Source organism: Dermacentor variabilis, chromosome 4 (genome assembly GCF_050947875.1).
Source record: "Dermacentor variabilis isolate Ectoservices chromosome 4, ASM5094787v1, whole genome shotgun sequence".
Classification (NCBI taxonomy): Eukaryota; Metazoa; Arthropoda; class Arachnida; order Ixodida; family Ixodidae; genus Dermacentor; species Dermacentor variabilis.
The window spans coordinates 23075022-23102264 of NC_134571.1; the positions used below are offsets into that span (position 1 = coordinate 23075022).

The 27243-nt window shown below is 46.2% G+C and overlaps 1 protein-coding gene and 1 pseudogene across 4 annotated transcripts in view; one reads left to right on the plus strand and one right to left on the minus strand.

The window, feature by feature from the left end:
• LOC142578796 (uncharacterized) overlaps positions 1-27243 on the minus strand; it is a 92123-nt gene continuing 64880 nt past the window's right edge. For 2 of the 4 annotated variants that reach the window (XM_075688376.1, XM_075688377.1), the window contains exons 8-15: positions 18666-18761; positions 15088-15177; positions 13536-13658; positions 12428-12487; positions 12074-12139; positions 6804-6902; positions 6361-6406; positions 1-604 (exon numbers count right to left, since the gene is read on the minus strand). In XM_075688376.1, coding sequence (XP_075544491.1) covers positions 457-604; positions 6361-6406; positions 6804-6902; positions 12074-12139; positions 12428-12487; positions 13536-13658; positions 15088-15177; positions 18666-18761 — 728 coding nt within the window. In that variant the 3' untranslated portion in view covers positions 1-456. Of the gene's footprint in view, positions 605-6360; positions 6407-6628; positions 6709-6803; positions 6903-12073; positions 12140-12427; positions 12488-13535; positions 13659-15087; positions 15178-18665; positions 18762-27243 lie in introns of those variants that run through there. The other 2 variants (XM_075688378.1, XM_075688380.1) reach the window with 2 other exon arrangements.
• On the plus strand, positions 11181-11327 carry LOC142580624 (U2 spliceosomal RNA; annotated as a pseudogene).

The following is a 27243-nucleotide window of genomic DNA, read 5'->3' on the forward strand; positions in this document are numbered from 1 at the left end:
TGGCTCAAGTTATGTGGGACACCTTGTACATATGTATGTGTACAAAATGTAAAAAACAACAAATGAAACGGAGTGTTATGGTACAAAATCCGATACTTGAAAACTGCTAAGCGCATGCTAAGGAACAAAAGAATGACACAAAGGAAAAAAATATTTAAAGGAATGACCAAGTCGCGATAACTTCAGTTCCTTGTTCGGCACTGTAGAGTTCCAAAAGATATTGGAGATTTCTGGAATTCATTCTTGTACTTTTTGAGTCAGTAGCTTGAGCAATCTTATTATGGCACTTTCTTCGTTGTCTTCAGTGGGGAAAAAAGAATGGCGCACACAGGCGGTAGCACGAGATTTGTATTGTGCCATAGGACAACACTGCCGCCAAGCGGCGAAAAGTTCGCGATTCCTAATGACCGTCGCGCTCCATCAGAGTCCAAAACACTAAAAAATTCCCCAGCTTTGTCACGGCAAGGCGAGGACGCCGTCAAAGTCACTCAGTAGATCTGCGGCGACGTCAAGTTCGTCAGACGCTGCGATGCCGTCGTCATCAGCGAGAAAGTCATCCAGGCGTCTGACGACGTCGCCGACGTCTAACTCAGTGTCAGGAGTGCTGCAACGAAAAACAACAGAATGATGAGCGGGAGCTCGGACTGAAACACTAGAACGATTCTATTCCCATTCTATTCCTTTCGAAGGACAATCATTGGCCAGGAACGGCGCCTTGCGTGCGCTAATCAAAGGATCCGGCTGGTTCGCGCTGTCGGTGAAGAAAAAGGAAGGATGACGAAAAAGAACCGTTCAATAGCAACGGCCCAGATTACATGTTGAAGTGAAATGTTCTACAAAGCCACAAGAACGAACGACGGAATAAAACACACAACGCCTGGACAAGCACATTAATTTTTCACTTGTCCAAATGTCGCGTGCGCAGTTGTAGCTCGGCAGCACATTTCACACAAACGTGTACAACAAACGAGCCCCAACCTTTTCTATTCTAGCCGACATTACACCCGGATCGGCCTCCTTGCCAAAATTTCTCGGTCAGCGCATCACGTAACATGACGTCATCTAGGAATGCTGACACTTACACAGGAAGGCACACTTTTCAAAAAACAAAGATCGCGCCAAGCACGTTCGGCATCATGCCTTGTGTCAAATTAAGAGATTTGTTCGCAGCGGATGCAGGCGAACGGGCAGCAATCGCAAGCGTTCGGCGAAGGACAGCAACCACGAGCTCAAGCCGAAGGCGATGCTTCTGAGGCGCAGGCTACTCTTCGTTACACCTGAAATATGGGCGATCGGAATATGTGCGTGACGTCAAGAGTGAACTCACGCAGGCCGTGTGCCATCTAGAAGGCCCCAAACGTGGATCGCTGAACGGTGTGCCGTAATGAATGTTGACTGCGACCGTCCTTCTAGCTGCAGACAGCTCTTTAAAGCGAAGCCTTCTTTGCCTCTTCTCCCGACTTTCCGTGCGCTGCTGTAATGGTGTGGCCGCGCGTGCCGCTGGGTTTCTTGTAACACCACCAGATGGAGCTCGCCTCCGCGCATCCAGGAATAACATTGGTACACAGTGGAGGAAGAGAGTTAGGAAGCTTATACCAGCAAGTATGCGGCCTGTAGGGCGGGCAACACAGCAACGAAGAACGTCAAGCGGAAAGTCAGAGAGGCTGAGACAATCTCACGGGTGGTGGCAATGGAAAAGAAACCTGCCATGAGTAACTATTCAAGAGGAAAAAACGAAATCAGGAAAGAAACCATTTATGATAACTCAAAGGGAAGATCATTACTTTTTGAAGCGAGATTAGTATGCCTTAGAACACGCACTTATAAAGCGAAATATAAGAAGGAAGAAGAAGCATGTGTCTGCTGCGGTAAAGCTAGGGAAACGATGGAGCATGTTGTATTAGAATGTGAGGATATCTGCCCAGCGGTCGATTTAGGAATCACTGGCTTCCTTGAAGCCCTAGGCTTCGGCGAGAGCAAGGGGAAAGTAAACATGTCCGAAATAGAGATTAGTAAGAGGCGATTGTAAGACTGGTGGAAGAAAAGTAGGGAAACGACAAACAACGGAGGCATACAAAAACAAAGTTCAGAATAGAGGTTCAGAAACTTTGGTTATGGGAATTCATCTTGTTGTTTTTTTTTCTTTAACGTAGGTAGGACATTAGGCAGTAAAATAACAAAAGCTTGGTGGCGCAACCGCCACCCGCCCCGTTCCAAAGGGGACGCTCATAACATCCCTCCATCATCCATCCATGCATCCCGACCGGCGCCGCCGCGGGCCGGGATGCGTAGTTTGAGTGTGTGACACGTGCTGCGCTTGTTTTCCTATGCGACAATAATGCAGGTGCCGGGCTGCGGAGGTCGCGAGCTGGGCTGTGATAGCGTAAACATTACCATTACAATCGTCCATAGCCGGAAGTGAGCGCTTGGTGCTTGCGTCTTGGCAGCGTGCTGGTCAGGTGGGGCATTCTGTAAGAGTCCACCTAGTGGACTGTCCATTTCGGCCGGTGCTGATTGGACGCAGCTGCACGAGCGGGGAGGAGACGAGCGGCCCTAGCCGATCAGGAACGGCCGAAATGGACAGTCCATTAGGTGGATTCTTGAAGAATACCTCCCCAGGTATGCAGAAGGCGCACGTAAACACGCGCCATCAAAATGGCTCCAAAGCGTGCACTCAGCGTCGAGGAGACCCAAGCCCGAAAAAAGCGTCGCGCGGAACAGGAGCGTCTTCGCTACGCAGCGAAACGTAGTGCAGACCGCGAATGTATCTGTACAATGCATACGTACAATTTCATAATAATTAACTTAATTACGAACAGCTCCATAATCCAATTCAAGTTCAATATTCCTGCTACGATGCGATGTGCTATGTGAGGAAATGACAACGCTCAACCCTCTCAGAGGTTATAAAATATGACGCACAACAACGCCTCAAGCAAACACATCTCCCTGTGTGTTCTGTAGGCTACGCAAACAGCAGTGGTGCACGTAAGGTAACGTGTAACATCAACTCACCAATCTCGTAGTGAACTAAACGCTGAAGAATTTACAGGTTCGCCGCCAACATCGCCGCTAGTTATCGTCTATCAAAACAGACAGCATACAAAGCTTCGCTTACATCGATTCCCACAGTGCGTGGGATTTGTCGATTTTTGTAACATGATAGGAAAAAACCATGACTCAATGTTTTCTACAGCTATACCTTTCCTCTTCTTTTCTTTCCTTTAAAAGAAAACCGCGCTTCGCTCTGGTTCACAACGAGTAGAAGCCACACGCGCAACGGGAGCTAAGCACGTTCGAGCAGCTCCGAGCGCTATCAACGCCTCCTAGTCAGCCGGCCTGTGCACCCGGCTTTGTAACGTCATGCTACTTGGGCCGAAATTTCCATTGCCAAGCGCAGCATGACGTCAAAATCACCGCGGCTTATCTCGGAGCATCCCATTACATTATATGGCAGTCGGGCAAGGTAGCATGACGTCACGGATCGAAGTGCGCCGGCCTTGTGCTATCTAGGAGGCGTTGGCGCTATACATAGCTTACATGACACACACACACGGCTCACAACTTCCCGTAGTGACAGAAATATGAAAAGAAAAAGAAAAGAAAGCGCTTACGCTTTGCAGCGCACAGCCTCTTGGCACGCAATATGCAGCCACTTTTTCAGAAATCTCATCGTAGGCCATACGTATGAATGTGTGCACAAATGTTACGCAATATAACAACATTAGCAAAATTAAAGTTATTACAACGCAGAAGCGTTCTGCTGCTCTACTGTTTAGTAATGCCAACACATGGATGCACTAGTGAACAAGAATTATTAGGAACAAGCGAATCCGTTCCGTCCACGCTCACTTCATCGTGTTCCCTCTTTGACGTTACGGCGACGCATATGGAAGGCCTTTAGGACACACGAGACAACGCAGCAAACGTTAAGTAGTTGTACACGCATTGTCGACCATACGTCACAATGCACTCAACTAAAGGATGTGGCGTAGGTGGCGAGTCGCAAGAAAGCAAGAAGAGAGTACTTCAGTCGGCACAGATCTGTGTCGTCGTTAACAGTACAGAAAGCAAGATAAACTGTCTATCATCGTCCCAACAACACGTATTGCGCTACAGAAAGTTTACGCTATACAGAAAGTGTTACAGGAGGAAAAAAAGATACACATGTCTAAGGGATCGCTTCACTCTCAAATACCACAAAACGAAAGAAAGAAAGGAAGAAAGAAAGAGATAGGAGAAAGAAAGAACCAACAAAGCACACCGTCCCTGGCCGCCAATGTACAGTCCGTGACAAACACCAACAACACAATGGACAATGAATTCCCATCGCATTTGCAGTTGGCTGAGGAGTGGCTGAGCCAAGTGGCTGAGTGGTAAGTGGCTCAGGAGTTCTATAGAGACTTATACAGCACCCGTAGCACCCCCGACGATAATGTGATTGAGAATAGTCTAGAGGAATTTGAAATCCCACAAGTGACGCCGGAAGAAGTAAAGAACGCCTCGGGAGCTTTGCAAAGGGGGAAGGCAGCGGGGGAGGATCAGGTAACAGCAGATTTGTTGAAGCATGGAGGGAACATTGTTCTAGAAAAACTGGCCACCCTGTATACACAATGCCTCATGACCTCGAGCGTACTGGAATCTTGGAAGAATGCTAACATAATCCTAATCCACAAGAAAGGGGACGCCAAAGACTTGAAAAATTATAGACCGATCAGCTTACTGTCCGTTGCCTATAAGCTATTTACTAAGGTAACTGCAAATAGAATCAGGAACACCTTAGACTTCTGTCAAGCAAAGGACCAGGCAGGATTCCGTAAAGGCTACTCAACAATAGACCGTATTCACAATATAAATCAGGTGATAGAGAAACGTGCGGAATATAACCAACCCTTATATATAGCTTTCATTGACTACGAAAAAGCGTTTGATTCTGTCGAAACCTCAGCTGCCATGGATGCATTACGGAATCAGGGTGTAGACGAGCCGTATCAAAAAATACTGAAAGATATCTATAGCCGCTCCACAGCCACCGTAGTTCTCCATAAAGAAAGCAAAAAAATCCCGATAAAGAAAGGCGTCAGGCAGGGAGATACGATCTCTCCAATGCTATCCACAGCATGTTTACAGGAGGTATTCAGAGACCTGGATTGGGAAGAATTAGGGATAAAAGTTAACGGAGAATACCTTAGTAACTTGCGATTCGCTGATGATATTGCCTTGCTTAGTAACTCAGGGGACCAATTGCAATGCATGCTCCCTGACCTGGAGAGGGAAAGCCGAAGGGTGGGTCTAAAAATTAATCTGCAGAAAACTAAAGTAATGTTTAACAGTCTCGGAAGGGAACACCAATTTACAATAGGTAGCGAGGCACTGGAAGTGGTAAGGGAATACATCTACTTAGGGCAGGTAGTGACGGCGGATCCGGATCATGAGACGGAAACAATCAGAAGAATAAGAATGGGCTGAGGTGCGTTTGGCAGGCATTCTCAGATCATGAACAGCAGGTTGCCATTATCCCTCAAGAGAAAAAGTGTATAATAGCTGCGTCTTACCAGTACTCACCTACGGGGCAGAAACCTGGAGGCTTACGAAAAGGGTTCTACTTAAATTGAGGACGACGCAACGAGCTATGGAAAGAAGAATGGTGGGTGTAACGTTAAGGGATAAGAAAAGAGCGGATTGGGTGAGGGAACAAACGCGAGTTAATGACATCTTAGTTGAAATCAAGAAAAAGAAATGGGGGGGGCATGGGCAGGACATGTAATGAGGAAGGAAGATAACCAATGGTCATTAAGGGTTACGGACTGGATTCCAAGGGAAGGGAAGCGTAGCAGAGGGCGGCAGAAAGTTAGGTGGGCGGATGAGATTAAGAAGTTTTCAGGGACGACATGGCCACAATTAGTACATGACCGGGGTTGTTGGAGAAGTATGGGAGAGGCCTTTGACCTGCAGTGGGCGTAATCAGGTTGATGATGATGATGATGATGACGTTTTACGATTTTGCCAGCTTACGTGTTTTAAGCCAGGAAACAAACAAGCGCGAGCGAGGCTTGACCCAGTATCCGTTCTTGAAGTTTGAAACTCTTATTGTTTTTACCATAATGATTATAAAAGAAGAATGAGCAGTTTCTGGGACTTAGCAATATAATGACCCCAAACCAATTTCTAACCAAAAGCACATAAAACAGCAATAATATCAATCGCTATAGGAACATAATTTGCAACATAAAATACGATCAATTAGTTACGACATTAGGTTAATTCTAAACAACTTTTAAGAACATTAACATTTAATATTACCTTTTATATTGCTCTAACACAAGGTTCCTATGGAATGCAAAGTATACCATGGCTTACCTCGAACTGACGGCGGTCTCCTGCTCCAGGACAGCATGCTTCGTCACTGCGACATGACGAAGTAAAATTAGTTGCTTCGCAATTCAACCGATACATATATATTTTTTTCTGTCAGTAGAAGGTTTGCAGATTACTCGTGTAAAACGTCTGCATACTGTCCATTGACAAGTTGTATGTGCATCTCACTTGTTATGATTTTACTTTCATTCAAGCATCATCTATACAAAGATTTATTGCACGCCACAGCGTAACACAGAGAGATGCCTACCGTTGTCTACCGCTACTGACGGGCCGCCAATCGGTAACAAGGCGCGGAGCATTTTACTACTCGTCCTACGCTTGTTACCGCTAAAAAAAGAAAAGAAGAAGTTGCTGTTTTTGAAACAGTCCACTAGTAGCGACCGGTGCAAAGTAAACTTGACTCAAACCTGGGTCCACCATACCTGATAGCGTTGCCCTGCGCGGTCGCATAGAGTGGTTGCCGATGGTGACCGTCCGCCTCGTTTCCATGAAGTCTGGCCGCTTGACACGAGTGGCAGCCACTGAATAGAGATAAAACGGCATGGTTAAGTAGATGTCGTCTATAGGCGCTTTATCTACGAATGACGATGAAGCAGCTGAATGGCGGAGGACATGATACTAACTGTCATCTGACGACTATCAAGTATACCTGCGCACTTTAGCTGTTGTCCCTTCTTTGCACTGTTTCTTCGCCGTGATAAGTCACTAACTAGCTCACATGTTCAGCCTAATGTTCCCGGATATGCTTGCGGTCTTTGCTAAGTATTTCATCTTTTTACCTCCCCCATTTACCGATGCAGGGTAGCAAATCACATTTTCCGTTCTGGTTAACATCCTTGCCTTTCCCTTTTCTTCTGTCTCTCTCTGTACTAAGTGCCAACACTTTGCTCCTGCCCCTCGCGACCAGTGTCGCCCGCCATGTTTTTCCTAACTGGCACGCACAGAGCCGCGGAGTACACAACTTCGGATTTCGGGTCATCCACAGCTTCTATCGCGATAGGCAACGACGAAAAACGAAAAGTTGAAAAGATGAAAAGTTGGCAACAAAAAGTGAATTATCATGTTTACCCATTATGATTGCTATGTTTCTTGAGTGCGTGTGGTTGTTGTAGACAGGTAGTAGTGCTGACATACTTATTGGTGTTTTTTATCGCACCCCACACATGGGCAGTATTATTGCTGAAGAGTTTTTTCGCATTTTGAGTGAAGCGTGTAACCGATTTCCACACTGTTCTTTATTAATATGTGGTGACTTTAATTGCCCGCATATTAAATGGGCAACACCATCTCTCGCGGCGAGTGAAAGATAATCTAATTTCTTCAGACATGTTTAGATTTTTCATTATCTCAACTTATCATGCAACCGACACGCCGCACTGTCACTTGCTCCCGTACTCTCGATCTCATCCTCACTGATGTTCCTGATATTTGCAGCAACATTAGTCATTCAGGTGGCTTCTCCGATCATGACATCACTGGTAACATAGTTTGCCCGCCTATCAGTAGAAAAATCACCACTAAGAAAATCAAATGCTATAACAGAGCTAACTTTGATGGAATAAACGCAGAATTATCCCTTTCTACAGATCAGATTCGTTATGACTCCCTGTCGCGTACAGCTGACGATATCTGGACCGCATTCGAAAATGTGTTTACTGACCTCATTAGTAAGGACATACCGATCATAACAATTAGGAGTAACAGTTCTACACCGTGGCTTAACCAAAAACTGCGGCGCCTAAACAACAACAACAAAAAAGCGTTTGTACAGGCAAGCCGGCCACTGCACTCTTTCATCATCGTGGCTTAAATACCAGCAGTGCTACAGAAAATACCAGGCTCTGCTTAAACCTTTCACGTCACTTTTTCAACCACGACCTATCATGTATGCTGACTAACAACCCTCGTAAATGTTGGCAAGTAATAAGCCCAAGCAATCATCATGATGTAACGCTTACTGATCCCACAGGCACCACTGTACCAGATTCAAGGTGTGCACAGGTATTAAACGACACATTCTCGTCTGTATTCACCCGCGAGGACGTCACTTCATGGACAAACATAGGTACACTTCCAGCTATCGCCATGCCGCAGATAACGAGTCCGGTATCATATCATTACTTAATAATCGTAAGGTATCATCTGCATCTGATCCCGTTGGATTCAACAAGTTACTCAAAAGTACATCACAAGGGATTTCGGGAATCTTGTGCGCTCTTTTTTTGCAGACTTTGCCATCGGGCCGAATTCCTAATGATTGGAGGACATCCAAGGTCACACCAATCTTTAAATCTGGCGTTCGCTCATCACCAGTTAACTACCGGCCCATTTCGTTAACTGGTGCCCTCTGTAAACTACTCGAACATGCCATACATTCGCAAATCATAACATACCTATAGTCGAATACAACTTTAGAAAAAAGGGGGCGTTTACTCCTCCGAGGCGGATGCACACGAGCATTCACCAATGGGCGCGCACTCTGGACCGACGTCATGCGCCGGACGGCCGGTGACCCCGCCGCTTCGGTCATCTGGGCGGGGCCTCCCCTTTTTTCTAAAGCTGTATCCGACTATAGAAGAACATAACATAATGTTTAAATATCAGCCCGGCTTTCGTAAGGGATATTCATGTGATGGGCAGCTAGCTGGATTTACTAATGACTTGCTTTCACGGGTTGATGCTGGCAACCAAATTGACACCATCTTCATATATTTTTCAAAAGCTTTTGACCGTGTTTCTCACCACAGGCTACTACTGAAACTAAAATATCTTAACAATCACGCAGAAGTCGTTGCATGGATAAAATATTTCTTGTCTTATCGAACTCAATTCACAAATATTAATAACTACAACTCCTCCTTTATTCCGATTACGTCCAGTGTTCCTCAAGGGAGCGTGCTTGGTCCTTTACTTTTTTCTAGTCTATATTAATGATTTGCCAAACCGCAATTCGTCCCGAGTAACCCTGTTCACCGATGATTGCGTTATCTACCGTAAAATTTCTGACAGTGACCATGAAGTACTGCAATCAGACCTAAATGCCCTGAATACATGGTGTTCAGACTTGCGAATGACCCTAAATTGTACTAACACTAAATTCATGTCATTTACACGCTCCTCGTCTCGCATTGCAACGACATTGAGCTTACTATCCCCGATAAATACCTAGCAGTCAATCTTCAATCTGGTCTAACATGTCATCGTCACATCAATGTCACTCTTGCATCTGCTAACCGCACGTTCGGATTTATCAAACACAGAGTAAGGCAAGCGCCTTCACACTTAAAAAAAATCCCGTATACTACAAGTTCCTCAAGGCACTCCAATAAATTTCTTGTCGCTGTCACTTCATTAATCATACCTAAAATTGAATATGCATGTGCCATCTGGGATCCGAACCAGGACTACACCGTACGTAACCTTGAGTGCATGGAAAGCTGTGCTGCTCGTTTTATCTTTTCAGGTTATTCCCTGTACTCTAGTGTTCCATCCTTAAAAAAACGTGCAGAATTGGATCCCTCATTATTACGACAGAAACACGCGCGCCTATCACTCTTTCATAAACTTTATCATAACGAGCGTTTGCATGATGACTTCTTTCAGTCACCCTCTGTCATCTTCACTAGCCAAGATCACCATTTTAAAGTCAAACACCCGGTGGGTATCTCAGCTCTTTATGCGTAATCATTTATACACAGAACGATACCTGACTGGAATAACCTACCATCAGACATAGTTACTGAAGCTAACCCCAATAAATTTCAACAAATGCTGCGTACGTATATCAGAACGTGAAGTCTCTGTGCAATGTGAAATTGTACTTTTCTTTTAGTTGTTTTCTATACTGTATTTCTCTGGTACCTTCGCTATCCGTCAGTTATTTTTTCGTATTATTCTCTTTTGAGTGCATTTGATGTATTCTGAATTCTAGGTGCTTCAATTTTTTAATTTCTTCTAATTATGTGCTAATTTGGTTTTATCCGAACTTTGATTTTACAACACAGAGTCGTGTTTGCGTATATATTGTCGAGTTTGTTGCGTTTTTCTAACAAATTGTTATAAGAGTATGTTCGCATGCCTCCCCCCCCCCCCCGCTCCAATGTAATACCCTCTTCCAGAGGGCCTTTAGAGGTATCCTGTATACATAAATAAACCGGAAGATCAGCGTTGTGCTGCTATGAGACCGAGGACCGATATTTGAGCCAGCGGTGGCCAGTGAACTGCGCGATTCGTGTCCAATCTCCGGCATCATTTTCGGCAGTCTGAGTGTGAAACGCGTTGTTAGCCTGACCGTGCGCTTCGTCATCAGCAGCGTCGGACTACGTTCGAAAGAACTTGGCGGACGGAAACAGCTGCCAGCCCGAATTCCAGCGCCGACGAAGCGGACGCGTCGACGGCATTTCAAATACTTCCGCTACTTAGTTTTCTTTCTTTAAACAATTCATGGCGCCGCAACAATCATAGGGGGTCGAATTACCAGCGAAGCTTTTAAGGCTGCATACATGGGCTGCATACGTGAAATCATACATTTTTGTAATACGACACCACACTACGCCGACACAAGCGCCGCCGCGGTCACCGCACGTCACCATGGATCTGCCGCAACCGCTGCTGCAGCCGCGCCGGCACCTTCGACGTGGGTGACGTCATAAGCACAGATGCGCAGGCCACGTGCACCGGCGCCGTCACCCAGACTCTTTCCCCCTCTCATCATTCGTCAAACAGGATTTAAAACAAACAAAGCGCATGAAGGCCAACTTGCTACACTAAGTGCCCTTTCTGGTGTATATACATGGTGTTTATCTTAACACCGAATTTATGTGGTTCTATTTGTGCCCAAGATATTAAACTTATTTTTGGAATTTGGCGGAGTGGCTTGAAGCCTGCTTCACCACCGCCGCGGGTCGACCCGGTATTGCACTATCTCCGGGATCGGCCCACGCATTCCTGTCCACGCGCCGTGATGCGGCTGTAAGCCGGCCATGTATACCCCCCTGGAAACGCATGCCCGGTATTGCAAAATTTCCGGGATCGGCGCACACATTCCTGTCGCCCACACGGACGTAAGGCATACATTATTCAAGCCCTCCCCCCTCCCCCCGTAAAAGCGCCTGCGGGGGACTCATACAGGGGCTAGGGGCAAACAGCTTCGCTGTAAAGAAAAAAAAGGTATATAGGGAGACTTTGCTTTACCCTGGTGCACTAAAAGTAGAGTGCAACTAAATTTTGGACAGCGTAAGAATAATAGTTTTGATAGTGCAGATATACATCAACCCCCGTACAAAATTTTACGTTTGAAATACCAGCGGGTGCGTAAAGACAAGCCAGCAAGATGTGACCTTTTTGATACCGAAACTGAAAAAAAAAAAAGACGCCACTATTACTGCTCGCCGGAAATGACACAGAAAGCAGGCCATGGTTTGGCATTTGCGTCATATCCGCTAGCCACTTTACTAGCCACTATATGCACGCGCCATCTGCTAAGGTGCTTTTCTGAAGGCTCTGCCAAGGTTGCTTCAGTACAGTATCTGTTATACACTTTTATAACCAACCTAACCGAAGTGCAATTTCATTGCAGTTGGCCCTTAATAAGAACCGCTCGCTTCTATCGCCCTCGTACTTTTGTGTATTACGAAGTGTACTATAGCAAGATTAACATGCTGCTTTTTTGTATGAGCATAAACAAACTAACCTGACTTCGCCGCCTCGGATTTCACTCGCTTCCTTTCCATGCGGTCGACGTCGTCCGCTGAATGAGCTAAAGAGAAGAAGGATGAATCGAAATTTCATTTTCACAACACAGAAGCGTCACGCTTGCACCTAAGGCTGTTTCAGCGCTGAGAGACAAAAGAGAGAAAAAAAATAGATGTAGTCGCAATGCGATTTTTAAAGGGTTCACTTCATATGACTGCGATTTTAAGTTGAAACCTCAATCATGTGAAATGAGCCTTAAACAGACCTGCCAGACAGGGCGTACATAGAAAAAAAAGCAATGAAAAGAGAGAAAGACGAGCACTATCATGGCGAACTGCCAATTTGTACTCACAATTTTCTTGTTTTCTTTTTTTGGCGAGCTTCTGTCGCAGGTCCACGATTTCGTCAGCAGCTAGGAGAACAAAAATTGAGGCACCCTCAGCAGAGGTTTATGTGAGTGCTTCAGACAAGAAGCACGATGTCGCACATGCACCTTTTCTTAAATTACCCTCTTTAAACCATGCTGTGTTTTGACGGTGTTATTTAATAAGGAAACGAAGAAGGATGCTCCTCATGGAATTTCCTTCATTTCAGCGACGGAACAATGAAAATTACTGATTTTATATGCAAGTCTGGTGCGTATACACTTCAAGAAAATTGCGTCACTAACCTACACATGGACTTTTCCTGAACTCTATAAAAACAATTAAGACTTCCCTAGACGAAAGTCTTTAATGAGTTCTTGTGGCCTGTTATCTTGTTCTTTCTGTCTGCTTCAATTCCCTTCTTCGTATCTTTAACTTCTGTGTCTATGCCCTCCTTCTCAAAGAGTAGGCAGGCGCTGTGCCCCTCTCGATCGCAGTTGCCAGCCTGCTGCCTCCCTATTTCTCTTTCGGTCCGTTGTATGTGTGTGTTCATATAAAATAACAATAATAATTCCCCATTCCCACTGGGGCGCGCGATGCACAGTCACCTTCGATATGAGCTGCAACACCGGTATCCTTTGTCGAAGGTGCTCCAAGACTGCGCGGCGGCTCTGACATAAGAAAATTTTGTTTAATAAAGATGGGTAATTAGGACTGTGTTCAGTTCTGCTAGCTTTGGAATGCCAGTGCAGCCGTGCAGTCTTCGAAAGTTTGAGCCCCTTAAATCACGCTCATCTGTGTTGGAGCTCATTATGAACGCGACTTCACGCAGTGAGAAAACACACAACACACAGGCAACCGTCTTGGTTATAGAGCGTTAGAGTTTGATAGGAGCGAAATGCGAAAACACCCGTGGTACTTAGATTTACGTGCGCGTTAAACAACCCCAGGTGGTCAAAATTTCCGGAGTCCCCTGCTAAGGCGTGGCTCATAATCAAATCGTGGTTTTGGCACGTAAAACCACATATGTTAATATTTTTTTTAGCATTGGAGGATGACACGTGATACTTTTCATCGACTTCTCCTTCTCCTCACCATTTAACTTGTTCTCCGATTCCAGGGCAGCGCCAGTGTAGACTTCCGCCACACCCAGGATGCGCTTGAGCAGCCTTTCTTCTTGTATTCGCTCCGAATCAACTGCCATCGACACGTTCAACTCTGAAATTGATAGCGGCAACATGCAACGCAAATAAATAAAACTGCCAATTTAGCGCATGATGCGAAGGTTGCTCACAGCCCATTCAAACAAATGTAATGACGCCTCAGTCCAATGTTCTTTTTTTTATATTTATCAATTTAGCTCATTCACTTTGGCCTATTTTCTTTCCTTTCCACTCACCGAAGTTTACAATGAACTGGGTAGTAACTGCGCGAGTTCGCAAGCATATGCGTGATGTCGGTATCTGTACTAAAAAAGCACAAACGACTATATGTGGTGTTGCTAGTCCCGACTTCGTTTGCACGCCACTCTGTCGTACTTTAGAGAATACGTCTGTAGTTGAAAGCTCAGTGGCAACCGTAGTTTGCCTCACATTAACCTTGTGGCTGGCTGCAGAGCGAAAATTTCCTCGAGGTAAATCATTTGTCAAATTACGGGGGACACAAGGCGTACCTTCCGTTCAAAATAATCCGTATCTTGCGCGTAAAGGTGCTGTTGGACTGCCCGGTGGACACTTCTGACGTTTTGGGAGACGAGCTTTCACTATCCTGAGTACCAGAGAGTTGGGAATGCAACGACAGCCACAATTCACCGAGCCCGAAGTTTTATTCGGTCGCAACGAGTGCGGTCTTTCACGATCCATTTTCACAATTCAGCGTGAATACGCAGGCTTAAATGGTTCGTCGTCTCAGTTCGTGACGTCTGACAGGATTCCGTTTATGCCGAGGCCTCTGAGTCTACGGGCACTGTGCCCAATCGCGAAGGCAGTGCCTGTGCGCTTTCATCCCAAAGCTACCATTGTACGCGCCACATGCATTTAGGGCCCTTCCTTCCGCTTTGACTGTTGATTATTTTTTTAAACTTTGAGTGCGAATGCAGGTTCAGGCAGAACTTCTTTTGCGCAGGGAAACTGCAATGCAAGCTTGCCTCTCTAGACCACAAAATCGCAGACACAGAAGTGAAACATCACAAAAGTAAAACCGAGAACGTGGCACACGAAGTCTGCGAGACACTGAATTGCATCATTTTAAAGGAGGTACCAATTTTATTCCCCCTACCATTCAGTTACGCATCGAATGAATTATTAAGGGGCTTACGTCAATCCTAAGGTGCCTCGATCTATAGCAGAACCGGGCTTTGTATATCGAGGCACCTTAAGTCATACGGAAACTTGAGTGCGACACAACAAACGTGCACACTGTGTGAGCCTCGCATACGATGCGCGATTTTTGCTAAGTAACGCAAACATTTTTCTCTATTCACGGAAAATGACGCACGGATTACAATGTAAACGATTTTACAAACGGAAAAGGGACAGTCATTTCTGTCCGTATATTTTCCTTTGTGGTACACGTGTTTTCCAACTTTCTTACGATGTCAACTACACACCAACTATAAGCTAATGACAAATTCTTTTTAATCGATTACCTTCCGTGCTTGTCACAACCGCTGAAACGGCCTTTTCTTGTCGAATCTGGGCGAGCGTCTTGACTTGGAATGGCAGCGGGTCTTCGCAATCTGAAAAGACGACAGTCGTGGTCGTGACGTGGGGATCAACACGGAAATCACTTTGCGAAATTGCAATTCTCGACGACAAACTTTCACTGCGAGGTTCTGCAGCTGGAGCACTCACTCCTATTGCCTCGAAGCTTCGCCCGAACAGGATAGTACAGTCGACCGATTCTTCAACAGTACCGCGCGAGCGTTGACTGGCCAGTCAGTCACAGCGCGCGCGAGCACGTAGGCAAAGGCAGATATTCAAGGAGCAAAAGGCCTTAGATTTTCTCACTCGCACCTGCTCGTACTCGCGCCTGCGCACAAACGTAGGGTGATCCCTCAAATGACCGTCTCGTTGTAATTTGGTGCCCTTGATACAGTGTACTAGTACACTGTACCTTTGCGCTACTCTTGCTGATCTCGTCGCTTCGCGCCGTCAGAGGGCGCTGGCCGGTTGGCCAGTCGACGCTCGCGCGGTATACTGTTAAGGAATCGGTCGACTATACATAAACACACACCATGTGCACGCCTACATGATCACCTATGTAGCCATTTGATAGTATTTAATGTAACCGCGATGCCATTAAGTATATTGTCACGAATGGATACAAGGTGAGTTTCGTTTTAGGAGTGAGGTGAACAACTGCTAGCGCGCGCAAGTAAATGTTTTCCTGGTTAAACACCCATCATATACGATTTATATATATATATATATATATATATATATATATATATATATATATATATATATATATATATATATATATATATATATATATATATACACACAGAGGGTGCTCCAGCTAACTTTAGCGAGAGTTTAAAAATAAGCGAATGCCACGTACCTGGACACGTACACATGCAAGGTGCCTCGAGCGGCCAGTCGCGCAGCAATCATGCGTGCATTTGCGGCCTTCTTTCACGCTCGGAAAAATACTTTTATGTGGCACGTATTAGGCAACGGAAAGCTGTATCGGGAGTTTTTCATGTCGCTCTACAATTTTCTCATTGACACTTTTCATCTAACTATAATATTTGAGAAGTTCATTAATTAATTAAGAATAATTATCTACATAGGCGGAATGAAAAAATAATTAAAGTATCTCCAAGCGACGGCAAGCATTACCTTGGTTCTGTCCAACTACGTGACATTCGCATATTTTTAAACTCTGGCTAAATTTAGATAGGACACCCTGCATATATGTATACATATTGTTAAGAACGGCCGAGCTGAGGTGCAAGTGTTGCCAGCCAGTTGCGACGACGGCGGCGTCAACTTTCAAGGAACGACACCGTTACGCTCTAGCCTCGTCGCCGTTGTGACTGCATGAGTTCGACGAAGCAGGCTTTGTGCTGCAACACGACACCGCCAACCGGGTCGGCCGCGAGCGGGGGCGTTGCCGCGGGAACGTCGTCGTGGACCCCTTCACACACGCCGACCAAGGCGCAGGACAATGGCTACCCGGGCGCGCCGCGAGGGTCAGCTCCGAATTCTACGAAATTCGTGTGTCAGTTTCGGACCGTGAACCTGTGTGTGTGTGTCGGTGTGTGTGTGTGTGTAAGCCGTCCCGGAGAGAGGCGGCGTGTTTACAATGACTGGACGAACGTTTCCGTCTCCTTGGAATCAAGGGGGGCCGAGTGTTTATAAACCGCTGTTGTGCGGATGCTCGACACACATTCTTAAGCAGTCATGTTAGACTGAGACACTCTCTCAAGCAGTCGTGTTAGACTGACGTACTTTCTCTCGCAGTCATGCTAGACTGATGAACTGCATGTAAATACTGTAAATAAACCCATATTCCTCGTTCTCAATGAGAAGCAGTCCTTCCCTCCATCAACGTCCTCAGCGGGGATAAGTTGGACGACGGCATGGGCCAGCTACCTTCGAATTCATGCCGGACTCCAATCTTGACAACGGGTTACGAGCGATGGGATTCAGCCCCCAATCATAACAATATAAACAACCTTATGGATAACGAAATGCCGAGGACGGATCTTTAACTCACTCAGGATGGAGAGAAGAGCTCTTACCAGTTTATTTTTGCGCGGAACCCGGCTTGTCGCCGCATTCTAAACGGACAATCCGACCAAAACGAGAGCAAATCCCGGTCGTGGGTGGGCATATTCGGCGGTGAGCGTTTTCGACAGCGTCTACACAGAAGCCCACGAGCAACTTGTTTCACTGCTAGTGCGGCAGCTAGTCAGTGCTAGTCAGCGGCAAGGGGGCAACGTTTGCGGACAATGAACGTAAAACAAACCTCCTGAATCGCGGGACCAAATGGCCCTTTCTAAGTGGCACGCGTTCTTGCCGGGAGATGCGATGCCACTGGATGTCACGAGATCCAACTTTCGACGCAAAAACAACGTGACGGTCTTCGCGCCATCTATTCACGGCTACATGACCGTAAATATAAACCCTTTGGCTGAACTGCACTTGTTTGGAGATGACTGCCTAACGTTCTGACCAGAAGAAACGTGAGCGACCAACTTGTATTGAATCAGTCCTTGCAGATCGTTAATTATTGGTGTGTCTCATGGGTCATGCAAATTAATTTTACGAAGTCTGCTTGCATGACTATATCAAATAAGAAATTGCCCCCCTCCCTTTTTTCGTATGCTATTGGCGGTGGCATGTTAAGACGTACAAAAGAAATGAACTACCTCGATCTAACAATAACAAGCGATTTACACTGTAGCCGTCATTGTGGATCGGCGCAGAGAAAGCTTGGCTTGTCAAAAAACAAGAAGTATATATGCAAATTCCGACGTAAAACTAAATGCATATTTGGCTACTTTTCGCCCTGTAGCCTGGAAAACGCGTGTATGGTTTGGGACCTTTACCAGCAATAACTCATCGATAAGTTGGAGAGAGCACAACGTCTTGCGGCAAAGTTCATCTTCTCCCTTTCAGCCGAACGCAATCTGTTACAGACTTACTTCGTAGAGCGCACCTTCCGGCACTTGCGACGCGTACGAAGGCCGCTAGGTGAAAATATATGTTCCAATTGTGTAGGAGAAACCTAAACGAGGACACAAGACCCTATTTGTGACCTCCCGGCAGAGCATCCCCCCGGAGAAATCATAATTGCGCCTCAATGCCTTATTCATGCAGAGTTGATGTCTTTAAGCATTCTTTCTTAGTAAAAACAATTGCTCATTGGAATCAACTTAGATGTTTTTGCAAGTGCTGATTCTGTTGATTGTTTTGAAATAAATTTGCAAGTGCTGTTTCACTGAATTTTGAATGTAAATGCATGTTGTACTTACTGAACAAACTGTTTGTAAATACGGGTAATTATTTGCATGCATGCCATTTTTTTTTTTAGTTTGTATTCCTGCCCTTGTAACATTCCGGAAAAGGCTCACAGTTTGGATAAATAAATAAATAAATAAATAAATAAATAAATAAATAAATAAGTTTACGCTACTTGACGCATGCCCTCCGAGATTGCTCAATGAAGATTTAGGAGACCATGCTGGAGCGGCATTTGGAAGGGCTAGATGCTTACCTTTGCTCGGACTTCGGTCTCCAGTTTGTTCGCAGCGCGACGAAGGCGAAGTGCGACTCTTCTGCGGCGTTCCAAAGGTGCTCTCATTGTCGGACTCTGAAAGAGAAGCGTCAAAGAAACGGCGCGTACTGTTTGACTCGTTTGCTTTGCTTCCCTCAGTCGATGCATGTTAGGGACGACAATCATACTCCGGGAGACAACATCACTGCACTGCTTTCGACCTACGACCTTCCTACAGGGCGGAGAGACAAATCGCCAACCAATGGAAAAGAGCAGATTAGGAAAACGGTCCTCTGATGTTCCGCCACTACTTTGTTTATAGGGGGTCTAATTGTGTTGCGATTAGATGGGCGTATTTCAATTAAACAAACGTGTCTTAACGCGTATATGTACGTTTAGTCCCGTTAATTCGACTAAATCGATCCGACCCGCTTTTAAATTCGACCATCATGGAACGTCCGAAAACGTAGCTATGTATGCTAAAGCACGTCTGCTTTAACATACAACGTTCATTCGGGGTCAAAGTGACGCTAGTCGGCTTTACACATATATATGACATCCATCGGATAACAAAAAAAAAACGTTCAAGGGCATCAGGTATCCCTACGTGGATGAATGCGAAAGAATTGCGACGTCTCTCCGATGAAGCCTCGCACTTGCTCGTGCCCTTGCGTGGACGTCCGAATGAGCCGGGCGCGGCCACTGACAGAGAAGTCGAAGGTTCGTCCATCGGAGCACACGACAGAATTCACCGAAATCACCACACGTACTGGCAGCGTCGCGACGTGCGGCGCTATCTATAGACCGACTGCACAGCTGCCGCTTCCCGGTAACTGCAGCTTATGCAACCGTAATTCTTACCAGGAAACACTTGCGGCGAACGCTATACGCGAAGGTGAGCTTTCTGGTTTTCTTTTCTTTCCCCCGCACGGCCGGCGCCGCCGCTGCAGCGGATGCGCGGAGGCGAGCGTCAACTGGTGGTGCTTCAAGAAACCCAGAAGCCCACGCGGGGCGCACCTGCCGTTAGTTGGCTGTGACCACGTCACTTTGTGCAGCATTTCCGGCTACGTCGCAAGATTTTCCGCTTCGTGAGCCATATAATGCTTTCGCATTAAAAAGCGCATTGGCTCAGTTCGCTAATAAAAGTGAATGCTCTTTTTTTTTGTTCTTCGACGGTTTTTGTGCGGCGGTGAAGACCGGCGTGCGACGGCGTGGTCGATATCAAATGTAAATGTAACGCAATGTGTCGGAGCCAGGAATTTCCTTTGAAACGTAATGATAAATGATTATAAAAGTTACATTGCGGATATCTCATTCGAATAGACAACATGTAGGCGCTGTTCTTTCTTTAATCATTGATTCCTTACGTTTGTTTCTCACGTAGCGCTATACCGCCTTCACGGTGGGGGTCAGCTAGGAGTTTCTACGTCGGTGAAAGGGTGCCCATTACCCATGCGACCATATGACCAGGCATCGGTGGTGGAAAATAAAAAAAAACTGCCAACAGACGCTTCGAAAGTGAGTGAGAATTCGCTTACGCATCTTCGCTGTCTATGATCGATAAGTTTGGTCCCACTGTCATACATCTGCGAAGTATTTTTGCAGCGAAGTTGTAGAGCTCTATCTACTAATAGATCGGTTATGTCCGTAGGCAAGGCTCATCGATCGGCGGGAGGCGCGCGACGCGTGCGCCGCCGGGTTCCTTGCAGCACCAGCAGATGGCGCTTGCCCCCGCGGCGGCGGCGGCAGCGCCGGCATTGCCGGAGGAAAAGAGCCAGAAAGATCGCATTAGCGCTTAGCGTTCACTGCAAGCGTTTCCCGGTAAAGATTACGGTTGCACAAGCTGCAGTTGCAGGGCGGCGGCAAGTGTAGCGTACGAAGCAATGAGTGACGCAACTACACTTTCGTATGTAAAAGAACCCACCTAGCAATTGATTTGTGTTGTGACAGCGCTATGGGAAGGCCACGTAGAGTGAGGGCTCCTGAAGAGCAGCGTGCGTACGAGACGCGGTGAAATTGTGGCCATGCATTTCTCTTCTCTTTCGCTCACACTTTGTAGGTGCACGAAGAAGCGGCGCAAGCCAAATCGCAGGCCACTCAAACGGCTTAGGTTAATAATTAGGTAACGTGCGTGTGGATGGCGCCATGCGAAAAATCTAGAGAACATTTTATTGCCTGAAAGGATTTACGTTTAATGGTCGGAGCCCCTTTAGTCCAAGGCCCCTCTGGCCTCGGCCACCCACTTGACCTGTCTTATGAAGAACTGTTGTTCCGCCAGGTCTGAGCTGGTTAGCTGTGCCTCCCATTGCTCCATTGTGTGGTGTGTTTTATCAAACGGGTGTGATTCACAATCCCATGTAATGTGTTGTAGTGTTGGTATGCCACCGCACCACGGGCAGTCGGGCCTGTAGCGAGTGGGGAACATGGCATTTTCTAATTTCAGCGTGCAACCAGAAAAAAATACCCTCCTTCTCACCCACAACTCAGTGGAGAGAAAGCCGCCAGCTGGCGCAGAATTCAGACCGGGGTATTCCCCCACCTTAAATAATCTCAAGCTACATCCCAATGGATAGTCGCCATAGTTGTTCACAGCTTCGCTGCCCAACCACCTTACAGCGTGGATTGGAGACCAGTGTTCTTACTTTGTTTCCTGGATTATCGTTCAATTTCTGTGTCCGATGAAAGCTGCACGTGCATAACTTTAGGTACACATGGCCTACTGGCCACCCGCCATCAGAAATTAGCAATTTCCAGGAAGTCAAATGAACATATGCAAAAAAGAACCAAAGTTTCGCCATAAGGATGAAGGAATGAATGCAATAGCAACGTGTTAGAATATTACACACAGTGTAAGACGCATAGCTCTAGTGGCAGCAGGCACATACCCAGGATTTTTCCTTCTATTTGGGGGGGGGGGGGGGGGGTGCAACCCCCAAGGAAACTTTTCTATGTAAATGAGGGTGACGCGATTTTACTAATAGAAACGTTATTAATTCCCACCGTTTGCTATAAAAGCGCGTAAACCTGCAAAAGAGAAATGAAATAAGGTGCATCTCACAAGCACGCCTGTGACGTATCCTTTACTTGGCAAACCAGGAACCACATCAAATTGACTCGCGCAGGAAAGAAACGAAGGAAGGACACAGCCAGGAACAAACAAACGAAAGCGTAAAATGATGATTTCTAGTAGTGTTTTTTTCTAGTTAGCTCTGGAAGAATGAGAACGCTGTAATCGCGGCGCCTTTGGGCGCACAGAGCGCGCTGTCACGTGGTAGTTTTTTAACTCCGCGGGCTTTCGTTTTGGTTTCGTTTTTCCCGAATAAAAACGGCCACGCTAAGGCTATCTCGTTGGAAGTACCTGGGTTGGGCAATATTTGTGAAGCTCCACAACTTTCCTAATGACGCCTGAACGTTTCAAGCGATATTTAAAAATTTAATTAATTTATCTCGGTTAATTACCCAAAAAGGACGAGCCAAAAAAAAAAAAAAAAGAAGGCACTGTCAGTTTAGATAAACGCTAACAGCATTCACGCGATTTCTGTTCTGAAGAACGGATAGGTTTTTTTCAATATCTTGGTCCAAGTTAGCTGGGACACCCTGTATATACCACTGAACAGTGACGCGGTTTATTGTCAACGCGATATAAACGTTTTGTATGCATATTTCACAGTTTGTCGTGCCTTACAATGATGCATAGGGCAGTACTTATGCGTGTACCACGTGACAGCGTGAGGCGGCGCCGCTTAAACAGTGCCATAATCATATGTACCCTCTTCACTCCGATGAATGCTGGCCCGCCAGGCGAAACGTTGGCAAACAAGATTTTCGTACTTGTGTCCTCTTCACTTGCGCATCGCACCGCACCCCAGCGAGCTTTATACTATTTATTTATTTATTTATTTATTTATTCGCGATACATTGGAAGTAACACAACACAGAAATTTTAGTTGCATAAAGGGAATAATGCGAAGTGTAGAGCTAACAAAATGCAGTGAAAAAAGGATCAGTCGTTCAGAACAAAAGCCCGAATGAGATGTAGAGCAAATCAAAGTAGAATATTACTACAGCAATAGCTAATACCGCTTGTACAGTACAATGAGTAATGACGAAACAGTTACAAAGAAAGATTCACTTTAAAAGAGCAGCACGAAACTATTCATTTATGGCGTTGAATGCTTGCATTACATGGAGGCGTGCCGTTTGATCAAGGCGTATCTGCATGTACAATCATGTAGATGACATTAACCACTTCTTCCTTTTGTTCGTTATTTCACGCAGGCGCTACAAGGTCCGTCTAAACAGGTCGCGAAAGCTGGAACGAAAAGCGAGCCAAAACCAATCGCCAGATATATCAGTTAGTGGCGCACGATTGAAGCGAGGCTAGGTGAAGAGAGGGGGGGGGGGGGGGGGAGCGGATAAACACTGAATCTAGAAAACCTATGCAAAAAAACACATGCTCGAAAATTTTTAATCATAATACTGCCATACGACTAAATGTCTCGTTTCAAATATTTTTTGCTTTACTGAAACAACAAATAACTTTTTCTTGCAATTTATTAGTTCCTTTTTGCTCATCCCCTACCAACCAGTAATTCTTTCGTAAGACTGTGCAAGGCAGCTGTCACGTCATGCGGAACGGCGGCGAGATCAGTGGGAGGTGTTCACTCGAACGCGGCGTTTCGCCCTAGTTTTATTTCCTTGCGTGTTTGTTCAAAGCGTGGCGCTCGCTCCAGTTCAAATTTTGCATGACCTGTCGCACGGTATTTATTATTATAGGGAGTTTTAGAATAGGGGCCCCAATAGTTTGGGGCCCCAAAGAGCTTTGCGCGTGTTAGCGTTGGGGTAGATAGGAGTGAAGAGGTTTAGAATAGGGTTTGACGTTTGCGGATAGCGTCTTGCGCTGACAGCGCCACTACGGCGTCAAAGAAAAACTATTAGAAATAATTAAATAAAATATACCATTTTATGATAGGAATAATAATTTCTACTTGCGTGTATTCGCGTTTAAGTACAATTTAGAGGTTATTCTCTGTAAGCAGCAAACAATTAGTTGCGCTTAGTTTTGAGCAAACCAATTTTACTAGCCTTCACCAGCCAAGCTTAGCCGTGTTAGGCCTACGAGCCATAAAATCCACAATCGAATTCAAAATCAGCGGCGTCTAATGAGTCAATCTTAATAACACACGCTAGTTGAGAGAAAGCGATAACCGCACTCACTTCTCCTAGCTTGCGAACTTCACGCGTTACCGCGAATCGAACCCAGTTTTGTGCTAGGTTAGAGCCGTCGCTTCGATGGGTGCCGCCATGTTTGCCGACGCAAAGCTTTTGGGGCCGCTATTTGGGCTCCCGCTAAATCGGTGAAATAGCGTTCCCAACGCAAAACCCAAACGGAGTTTGCGTCTTGCGCATGCGCAGTGGCGTCGACGCTATTTCTTTGGGGCCCCAAAACGTTTGGGGCCCCTATTCTAAAACTCTATTGTGGAAAGTTGCCAGTCCAGCCTTCTGCTATCGTGCAAGTTCACGCCTCGGCATCCGACGGGCTCTCTCTCGTCGTGACGATAAACGCGGAGCGCTCCGCGAAGAAACGTCGCGCCATGTTCGTTCACTCTCCGTAACCATCATACTTTGGTGGTGAAGCAGCGCACTGACAAGAACAAGAACACCAAGGTATGAGGACGAATCACCAACCCGCTCAACTTTCCACATTACTCTCCGTAACACAGGCGCTGAGTCCTTCAGGCAGCAAAATTAATTAGTCTAACGTTTTTTTTTTTAAATGATAATGTGGTGCAATGTTGTCTTGTCTGATACTGCTGGATATGAATACGTGGTATCGCATGGAATTGCTAATGATTCCGTGAAAAGGCTTCGAATATGTTGCTTACATTACGACTGTGTGCTGGCCATAGTGCTTTCTTGAAACATGTTTGTTTGTTTTTTCGTCAAGTATAATGGTTGGCATTATTCTTGACGAATAAAAGTGAAGTTACTTTTGAAACCTCTTTGGTACTATCATTTATTTCCATCATATTCGCTCACCTTCCTACGGAACATACTGGAGCTATTGCCATCATTAATAGCGCAATTATGTTCGCATTAATACATACGCATTCATATAGTTTATTGACAGGCTGGCGCTTCAGCTGAGGCGAGTCGCAAGCTTGTCTCAGCCTCGGAAGAAAAATAACGGCTGGCGTAGCCGTTGAAATGCCGGACACTAAAGAAATTCAAACATTCGCGCCAACAAGCAAAGATATCGACGTCACTTCCATTTCAAGGTGTGATGTCATACTCCCCGCCCACGTCCCACCCCTTTTTTTCTTTAAACAGGAGTTCTACCATCCGTGTGTCGTGGGGACGTCTGTCACACGCCGTCATTTCCTTCACATGCGAGCTCCTAAGCAAGCTTCGCTACCAGTTTACATATACCTCGGGCGCTATTCGAACAAACTGAAAAATAAAAGGCATGCGGAGACACAAACTGAGGAGTCCCGTTAACTCTGTACAATCTGAATAGTGCGTACACATACTTCCCGTAAAAAACAGCGACCATTCCGCAAGATTTGAATAACTCCTTATTGATTTCAACGCGGTAATCGCGACACCTAATGGGAAAGAAGTGTTTATATTTTAGAAATAATAAAACACGGATACACCCATGGCCGTTATTCGAAAAATGTAAGCGTACACCCAATGCGATTCGCGCATGTCTCTACAGTGGAAGTCTCCTCCTCCAATGCGTTCACAGCAAACGTTTTGCCGCACCAAGTTTGTGTGGGAAAAAAAAAATCAAGTAGGCTGTATCAGGGACGCAGTCACAGTGGGATACTCGAAATGTGCGTGCTGCAGATTGTGGGCACAGGAATGACGTAACCAAAGGCATAAGTTAAATTTATTATACATTAGAAAGCTGACACGCCTAAATTATGTTACACAGTGGGCGTCTTACGGTCAAATTTTGCAATCGTGCTCGCTCCCTATATATAGTGGGCCCGTTTGTTTTGCAGTGTGTGCTTGGACACTAGGATAAAGAAATGCCCCTCGTAGTGGTGGCGCCCGAGGCTGCTTCGAGCCGCTCGTGCCTGCCGCAGTAGTAGGTGGTTGGGGCTCCTGCGATCCCTATGGAGATGGACACGTTACGCAGTGGTCAAAGCGGTTGAATATCATTGTCTTGGTGCCAGTCCTGCACGCCAGTTCTGGACCGCACGTGTCGAATGCGCAAGGGGGGCAGGTACAGCCGCATGAGCGTGAAAATTCTGCACGTTGGCGTTGCATGCCTTATAACTCTCGAGTTTGATGGATTATTTCTACTGCGGCTGAGCGAGCTCCATCAAACGCGACCACTTCCGCTCGGCTGGTCAAACGTACAGCCGAACTATGCCTCTGAACGATGCCCAGACAGGGAACAACAATATCCCCCGTGGGGCACGCTAGACCGTCGACCCAATACCTCGAAATATGGGGGCAGAAACAACCAGAAAGACGACAAATTCAAGCACTACACCTCAAGGTAGACAGCGAGGACTGGATACTATAAACGGACGCCTTTCCAAATAATCAAGGCTTCTGCACAGGGGTGGCACCCGACTCTACACCTTTATCACGGGGCTTACACTGCAATATTACATCCCAACATTAAGCGGAACTTAAAGCTGCCGTGGAGGCCGCGACCATGCCAAATCCACACGAACGAAATCGGCTCATTCGAACAGATAGCCAGGCTGCATGCAGGGCACTCGCAGCCAAAAACGTTTCCGCGGCACTACACACGGCATTAACAGCGCACCTCAACGCACACCCTAACATTAGAGTGATGATTCAGTGATACCGAGTCACACAGGGATCAGAGGGAACGAAGTGACACCATGCCACATCCCGCCCAAATCTCCCGGGCCCTCCTCTGTGGTGGCCGGACCCACTGAGTCTGAATGAGCAACATGCCTTCGCGCGGCCGGAAAGGCGCGAAAAACTTGACGATTAACGAAACAACTCCATGAAGGATCCACAAGCAGACACACACATGAAGCGAAGAGAGGCAGTAGTATGGAGGCGTGCACAGACACACTCTCTCTTGTCCCCGCACTTCCCAACACTATATCCAAGGTTTGCCTGGTAAGCCTGCTTGCATGGCATGTGGCGGCTTCCCGGATAATGCTCACATTCTGTGGGATCGTCCGGGGAGCCGTCCCGTTATTCAGACTAGCCTTGCCAAACTCTCACCCACCCGTAGATCTGCGACACTCGAGGAGTGGCTGGCGGACTCCATTTCCGACTACGTACGTGCCATGTTCGACCTCATCACGACGCTCGGCTTGGCAGACAACTAGAACAAAGCGGGCAAACCCGGACCGGGGTTCTTGAATGAAGTTTATTCTCTCTCTGAAAGCTGTGTAAGACTAAATTTAGCTCCGATTGCGTCAAGCGACAACGGCGTCATCTGTGCACCCGACACGTGTATGATCTAGTAATGGCTTCCTTCCTCTACACGATATCAAAGCAAGGCGTGTAGGTAGTACAGTTGCAAAAATAAAATCGAAAATACTATAACACGATTTCGTTACATGCATGGTTTTAACAA